Here is an 8,640-nt window from a genome sequence, read left to right as displayed (position 1 = left end):
GAGGACGTCGTGGAAGATGATTCAGGAACTTCCGGTGTTGGTGGTGTCATGGATGAGCAATGCTTTTAACCATGATGGTCCAATTAAAAGGAGAAAAGTGGGTTGGGAGAAAATATGGGCTTGATTTCGGATTTTAGACCAGCTGAGGCTGAAATGATGGGGGATATCCAAGTGAAGATATCTACAAGGCAACTGGAAATTTAAAAACATCGCGTGGTAGTTTGCCTCCAGTCCCTGCACTTCTGAGCTCTGTAGGGTCACAGGTTCTGACTCTCAAAGGGGGATACTTCTGCTGCTGCACACAGCAAGAGTCCCACTGAACTTCCACTGACAGCTGCCACCCAGGCACTTTGGGCTCTTTATGCCAAGAGCCCAGGAGGCAAGAGTAGGATCATCATCGTGGTAAGGACTGAGGATTAGGATCTGAAGGACTTTCTAATGTAGGGGATGGTGAAAACCATAGTCCTGGATGAGAAAGCCCAAGAGAATTGCAAGACAGTTGATAGTCCATTTGTCTTCCAAAATCCCCTGCATGAGGAGATGGCAATGCTCTTCTCTTGGCAGCAGTTCCTGATGTGTCACAACCCTCAGCTTCTGGAAGTGTTTCATTCTTTAGAGCCCAAATCCCTCATGAGCTAGTGAACTTGTTTCTTCTCTGGTTCTAAGTTATATAAAACACTTTGCATTCTTAATGATATTAAACTCCCTCAGCCTTTCAGGATGAAATAATCTCCTATCCCTTCATTTTTTTCCTCCACAAGAAGAAAATTTTATTGTAACAAACAGACCTAGATAAGTTAAAAATTAATTACAGGAGACTACTTCAGAATTCCAGGAACCAGTGAAGCTCAACAGGCCACATGCCCAACCTGGATGACCTTAGCTTTTTTTTTTTTTTTTTCCTAGCTGATGTTCTAGTCAACAACCCCCACAGATGATGAGCTTTTCCCAGGAACATGCTTTGCAGAATGCTTGCATGGTTTTATTTCAAACTTGAAAAAGAGAGAAGATTATGTGATCTCTTAAAAACAAAAGTTAAGCTTCTTCAGTAGAAAGCTGGTCTGGTCCTCTTTGTAAGAACTATGAACTGCATCTGGATGGATTTGAAGCAATGCAAGGGTAGTGGTTTATGTGCCATCACAGAGGAGACCAGATGCTGAACTAGAGGCTGGATTCAAACCCCAGCACTCACCCTAAGTGTGTGACCTGAGTCAGCCTTCTTGGTGTGCGTTGCTCACTTTTAAAATGAAAGGATTAAGCTAAATCACCACGGTGGTCTCTTGAAGTCAGCAATTCTAGGCTGTGATGTGTTTCCTTACGGTTTCATATTTCCATGTAAGCTTCCTAAGCCAATCATAAATCCTTCATGGCAGACACATGGAAGTGATTTCCCCCTTTTCCCCTCACGTAACAGAACACATTTGTCCATGACAGTGGTCCTCAAACATAGCTGGATTTAAAAATCACCTGCAGTGATTTGAGATAGGTTATAGCTGCTGATTTACGGATCACTTTCCCAGGTATTTGGATTTGTTCTAGAATCAGGCCCAAGAATGTGCATGTGGAACACATTTCCCAGGTGATTTGAATGCAAGCTGGTCCAGCAACCATATTTGAGAAAAGTTATTGTGCATAGCAGGTACAAAATACACATTGAATGACTAACAATGATTCTGATACCCCTCATTCTTCCCATTGTAGGCCACGGTTTATTTTCTGAATGAGGTTCTTCAATATTGCCATCTTTTGAAGTTTTAGAAAGCATTTCCTGGCCGGGCGCGGTGGCTCACGCCTGTAATCCCAGCACTTTGGGAGGCCGAGGTGGGCGGATCACGAGGTCAGGAGATCGAGACCATCCTGGCTAACACAGTGAAACCCCGTCTCTACGAAAGATACAAAAAATTAGGCGGGCGTGCCGGCGGGCGCCTGTAGTTCCAGCTACTCAGGAGGCTGAGGCAGGAGAATGGCTTGAACCCGTGGGGCGGAGCCTGCAGTGAGCCAAAATCACGACACTGCAGCCTGGGCGACAGAGCCAGACTCCGTCTCACCAAAAAAAAAAAAAAAAAAAAAAAAAAAGCATTTCCTTACAATGAATTGTTGATGGTGCTGATTATTTGAATGGGTAGATGATTTTTATTTACTCTGATTTGTTGTTCTCGTTTTTCTTATACTGTCAAGGACTGGAAATATAAAATTAACTTTCAATAGCTAGGTAATATAACTTTCTCTCATTTTTCATTCTCTAAAACATACTGACAAGTCAGAGAAGCACATTTTAAAGGACAGCTAATATGTGTTCACTTATTTTAAGTAATGCTTCGGCAAAAGAAAAATGCAATAAAATAAAATTATTTTATTTATCAGGTGTTTTCAAAATTAAGTTATGAAAATGGTTTCCTGTTGCCTTTAGGTGATTGGTTTTTTATTTGTTTGTTTTGGGTTCTTTTGTTGTTTGCTTGAAAACTCAAATTTAGAAGTACTGTTCCAATGCAAAATTTTCTAGCACCAAATTTGCTTATTATTTATTTATTTATTTAATTTTGAGACGGAGTTTTGCCCTTGTCGCCCATGCTGGAGTGCAGTGGCGTGATCTCGGCTCACTGCAACCTCCACCTCCCGGGTTCAAGAGATTCTCCCGCCTCAGCCTCCCAGATAGCTGTGATTACAGGTGCCCGCCATCACGCCTGGGTAATTTTTGTATTTTTAGTAGAAACGGGGTTTCGCCATGTTGGGGAGGCTGGTCTCAAACTCCTGACCTCAGGTGATCCGCCCGCCTCGGCCTCGCAAAGTGCTGGGATTACAGGGGTGAGCCACCGTGCTCGGCCAATTTGCTAATATTTTAAAGTCTAGCTCGTCACAGCCATGGCTCCCACGCCAGCGCTGGGGAACCCCTGTCGGTGGATAAATTGCTCCCAAAAGACTGAGGAGGAACTGGATGAGGGCGACCACAAGGAGCCAGATGAGACCCTGTCGGAGAGGCTGTGGGGCCTGAAGGAGATGTTCCGGAGAGGGGCCAGTCCGAGGGCAGAGCCACTTTCCATCTCTCCCCTCTTCGTGGCTCAAAACATGTACTGGTTTTCCAGGGCAGCCTTGTGGATTGGAACCTCTTTCTTCATGATTCTGGTTCTTGTTGTCATCTTTGAGACAGAGAAGTTGCAAATGGGGCAACCGCAGCAGCAGCAGCAGCAGCAGCAGCAGCAGCAGCGGCAGATACGTCTCCGGCGCCACACGGCTGTCCAGAAGAATGCCAGGGGCCCTCCTTCACTTCCTGGAAAGATCTAGATGGTGACTGCTATATTTGAGCTGTCTCGGTGGGAGAATTTTAAATTCAATAGTGTTTGAATTCCTGATTATTTTGATTTTTTTTTTAACTTTGGTACATGGATTTATCTAAACCTGGTGGAGAGAATTCTCCTCACATTGTCTCACAAAGAGAGCTTAACTCGCAACTGTACTCGCCACGCTCTTCTGACTTACTTCTCTCCTCACTCTGATGCCAGAGTGCAGCCATGCAATGGTTATTCCAGCCCTGGCCACCACCTCCCTCACCCCCCAACTCCTATCCATCAATTGCTCCTAACTGGAAGATTTCCTCACTATCTGATTGTGAGGTAGCAACTGATGCTAGTGGAAGGGTGGTACCCCTGACCATTAACAACTGCTTTAAAAAGAGAGAGAGAGAGAGAAAAGAGCGTGTATACACTATGAAACACACAAAATGCATTACAATCGTAGCGTAAAGCAGCCACTGTGAGTCCTTATGTATGTTGGACAGGAGGGAGGCCGGCTGCAGCTTTAGCCACAAGATGAGGGCTGTGAAGGACAGAAATGTGAGCTCATTTCCTCTGCACATTTTGTCTATTAGAACTGTGTGTGTAAATAATAATAATAATAAAGCCAGTGCTCACTTTTTGTATTTAAATATTAAAAATGAATTCCAACTGAAAGTGAAAATAAATAAATAAAGTATAGCTTGTAAAGCAGTGTTCAGATTTTCACAGCACTAGAACGTTCTGCACGTAAAGGGAATAGTCGTTATAGGAGACAGGACGGAGGGTTGAGGCACTGCCTGGATAGAGCATATTCCAGAGCACGTGGCATGAACTGAGCCCAGGCCACCGTGGGAGCTTCAGCTAGGTGCTTGCTTCCATTCATTCTCCACTTGAGGCCAGAGAAACCAGACTTTGGGGACTCAGGGGGAAAGGGTGGGAAGGGAGTGAGGGATGAAAGACTACAAACTGGGTGCAGTGTGTACTGCTCGGGTAATGATGGGTGCACCAAAATCTCACAAATCACCACTAAAGAACTTACTCATGTAACCAAACACCACCTGTTCCCCAATAACCTATGGAAATAACGAATTTTTAAGAAAGAAAAAACCCATAAATCTGCCTACACCCCTGTTCTGGGCCAAGCTGTGTCCCCCTCCCCACCCCACCCCACCAAAAAAAAAAAAAAATGTATATGTTGTAGTCTAGTACCTCCGAGTATGAGTGCATTTGAAAATAAGGCCTTGAAAGAGGTAGTTAAGTTAAAATAAGGGCATTAGGGTGGGCCTTAATCCAATCTGATAGGTGTCTTATAAAAAGAGAAAGAGACACTCAGGGGTTGCATGCACAGAGGAACTACATCGAGAGAGCACCAGGCAGAGAGAAGACAGCCAAGGAGAGAGGCCTCAGGAGAGCCCACACTGCCAACACCTTGATCTTGGACTTCCAGGCTCCTGACTTTTAAGCCACCCAGTCTATAGTATTTTATTATGGCAGCCAGAGCAAACTAGTACAGTCTCTCTCTCTCTTTCTCTCTGTCTCTCTCTCTCTCTCTCTCTGTCTCTCTCTCTCTCTCTCTCTCTCTTCCTCATATACCTCCTATGCACACTGCCACTCTTCCTTAGAAACTTCCAGGTCTCCCATTTCCCTTAAGACAGAGGCCCAACCCAGACACCTGCCAGGCCACCATCTCTGTCCCCTAGCCACGCCTGTCTTCCTGTGACAGATCCCTCACTCCTGAGCACTGTGAATTACTCCTTCCTCCACCCCCCTCACCTAGTCAGCTTCCACCACCCTTGGGTACCAGCACAAACGCCACTCCTTTAGGAACACCATTCTGGACACCTTCACTGCAGCACACCTTTCTACTGTAAGCTCTCATCAGCCCCACACATTTCCTTCATGGTACACACAGAGTTTTGGGGGTTTTTAAACTTTTATGTGCATTTATTTATTTCATTCATGTCTGTCTCCCCATTTCAATGTGGTCTCTAAGAGGGCATGGACTTGTCTGTTTTGTTCCCTGGGAATAGAGTTCTCAGGGCCTCTCATAGGGGCTGGCAAAGAGCGGGCACTCAACCAATAATTGTTGAATCAATGAATGACTGTGACTTACACCCACTGCTGGGCATGGGGAAATGGATGGGTCAGAAGGTACAATGAAAGGGGAAACTAATGCAACTCTACGTGAAGGAGGGAGCTCAGTCAGTGGCATGAAAGCCAACACTAGAAACATCTGTTTGCAAAATGATCCTCAATTACCAGAACTAGCAAATATTGACTCTGCTTCCTCTCCTGGTATAGACACTAAGCACTCCACCCTGAGCTGGGTGATGGGAGCCCCTGCATTACCCACGCAAGGCACAGCCTGTGACATTGACTTCGAAACTGTTTCCTATTACCTCTTTCCTATCTAAAGTCAAGGTTGTCCAGCACTCCCCACCCTTTGGCATCCTTTGACCACTTACTTGCCTTCCAGCCATTTGTTCTCAGAGCCCTCCCCTTTCTCCTTAGGAAGCAAGTTTTCTCTTCACCTTGTCATTATTCTCAAACCTGGCAGAACATCACAATCATAACAACATTCCTGGGCCCAGTCTCCAAAGATTCTGAAGTTCACCCAGCAAAGAAAATATAGTCTGTTGCCATCTGCTCCAAAGTGATGAGCCATACTCTCTTGGACTAGCTTAGTGTTACAGTGAATTTATTTGAGTGGTTAAGCTAGCTTAATTGTTTCCCAAATATTAGCCTAGGGATATCAAATTTGATAAACACAGTGTGAGATCCTAATTGTATGATAATAACAAACATTAGTATCGTGGCTTACAGTTGACAGCATGCCTTCTCAGCCTTCTTCTTATATGATTCTCCCCATCTGTGAAGGCAAGGAAAGGCACAACCATGATCCCTCCTTATGGGCAAGAAAACCTTGATGAATTACTTGCCCAGGCTACACATTAGAAATGGCAGTAAGGCCAAGGTCAAACTTCTAAGTCCATGGAGCAGAAATGTGTCACCACCCAACACCCACAGCCTTTGTCTCTGCCATTAAACCCACTACCTAATGCTTTCTGAATACCAAGTTAAAGCTATTGATGCTAAATCAACGTGGACTAATTGACATACTTTTAGTAATTCTTTCTTGAATGTCTACCGTATGCCGGGCACTCTTCTAGAAACTGGAGACGTAGAGTAAACCAACAGATCAAGCCTCTACCCCCAAAGTGTGTGCCGCTTTCTGACAGCCAGGGCCCCTTTCTGGATGCCCAAGTAGTCATGGCGGTCATGAAATGGATGCTATAAACATCTCTCTCAAAAAGGATTTATTGAAATAGGTTGTCCTGAGGCAATACACAAAAAATATTTCACTTAAGCCAAATAACCAGAAACATTTCTAAAGCATAGTTTCACAACTCTTTTGTAACTCTATAGGAAAGTAACTATAAGACCAAAAGACTCAGGAGGATTTATTTTGTTAAATTTCTAGACCACTTGCCACCAGGGTACCTTGTCAGCCCCTTCACCTCTCCCAGCCTCAATCTCCTTAGGTACCTAAAGTTAGAATTACAATAGCGTCCACCCCATCATGTTATTGGAAAGAACAAAAGACTTAATCTCCAAAGCACCCAGGACAATGTCTGGCACACAGTAAGCCAGTCCCTGAAACCCTTATTATTTCCATGCCAGCCATGTGCAGAAGGCATTTCTCTTCACCTATTAATGGTGGATTTCATTTTATCTTCTACTCATCATGTACTCTGAGGTTGCCTTTCTGCCTTTCCTGAGACTCACAATCACTTCCAATTTAATATCCACCATGAATTTAATTAAAGTTCTGTTAGCATCATCTACCTCTTCTAGACCATTAATGAGGCTGTTAGATAAAATGCAATAAAGATCCCTGGAGCAGCCCAGCAGACATTGCTATTAATCATTGTTTACCTCTCTTCAGTTCATGCTCATACTTCATGGCCATTCCTATCCATTTCCTCACTTTGAAAATAAAAGTAATAACAGTTACTTCAAAGAATTTTGGCAAGGATTCCAAGAGGTTCTGTACCGTGGTGTCAAGCATCACTTCAAACCTCACTGCTGCTGGGGAAAAAGAATAGGTTACATCAGCAGGGAGTTTTCCGGAGAACAGAGTGGTCTCCAATGCTGAGATTCAGTGAGTCTGCCAATTTTTGCTACCTTTGATGGTTTGAGTTTAAACAACACTCTAATCACGAATAATATCTTAAAAAGCAGAAGTACTTGTGGGATCCTCTAACCCAATTTCTGATTCTAATCAGTAAGCCTCTAAAGCCTTGCTACTCAAAATATGATTTCTGGATCAGAAGTCTGTTAGGAAGACAGAATCTTGAGCTTCACCTCACCTAAGGATCTGCTTTTTGGCATGATGATTTATATGTTCATTAAAGTTTAAGAATCATTGCCCTACTTAATACCCTTTACAGGTGATCTGAGACTCAATAGCTTAACAAAGCCATGATGTGTGTGAGTGAGTGTGTGTGTGTCTGTGTGTGTGTGTGTGTGTGTGTGTGTGTGTGTGTAGGGGATGATACCCAGGCATTAGAACATACAAATATAATAATATCCTAAAACTTCTCTCCAAAAGCAATAAACCTTAGAAAGAGGTATTCTAAAAATAAAAAGATAGCTCACATGCTGGTAAGTTATCACCTTATTCACTTTGACCTTGAACCAATCCTCTTGATTCGTTCCCCCCACCCCCGCCCTTTTCTGTTCTCTGGGCAACTTGATTTTCCGTTTGTTTTCTAGTTCCTAATTGGAAAATCAGGCACTGTCATGCCAGGAAAGATTAATATTTATCTCATTTTAAATCCAGTCTCTGAATAGGTGGATGTTTACGTGGCAGCCAGGACCTATATGAAGTGGTGGGGTGCCTGGAGACCCATGCATATAGGGGCTTGTAAAACTATGAGTCTAAAGTTCAACCAAAACCAGGGGCAGAGTACAGTCTAGGTTCACTTTTGTTTCCACTTTTTGCACTGCCCTCTGAAAGTTAAAGACTGACCTGAAGACCCAAAAGATGCCACTGCTTTTTAGTGGCTTTACTGGAAGAATATTCAGGGGAGCATGGAATCCTCTCCTCAATTTCTTTAAGCCTTTTTACAGGCTCATTCCCTGCAAGATGGCAACCATAGACTTCCCCTATTCTGAATCCCTCTAAATTCCATTTTGTCTTGAATTTTTAAAAAATCCAATAATTCAAAATCATTACCAGTTTCCCAACTAGCACAGACCATGAGCACAGACCATGTCACATATACCTTTGGAAAGACACCAAAGGACACCTAGAGCCATCAAGGAACTGTGTGTCTTAGAGACTTGGGCTTCCTGAGACATTTTC

General features: G+C 43.7%; 1 protein-coding gene across 1 annotated transcript; it reads left to right on the top strand.

Annotated features, from left to right (window-relative positions):
- The first annotated feature begins 416 nt into the window (after positions 1-416).
- On the top strand, positions 417-3,901 carry LOC117975569 (mitochondrial import receptor subunit TOM22 homolog). The gene has a single exon (XM_055096595.2). The coding sequence runs from the start codon at positions 2,863-2,865 to the stop codon at positions 3,280-3,282; it is 420 nt and encodes a 139-aa protein (XP_054952570.1). The 5' UTR covers positions 417-2,862; the 3' UTR covers positions 3,283-3,901.
- The last annotated feature ends 4,739 nt before the right edge of the window (positions 3,902-8,640 follow it).

Source organism: Pan paniscus, chromosome 14 (genome assembly GCF_029289425.2).
Source record: "Pan paniscus chromosome 14, NHGRI_mPanPan1-v2.0_pri, whole genome shotgun sequence".
Taxonomy (NCBI): domain Eukaryota; kingdom Metazoa; phylum Chordata; class Mammalia; order Primates; family Hominidae; genus Pan; species Pan paniscus.
This window is presented reverse-complemented; position numbering and strand designations above follow the sequence as displayed.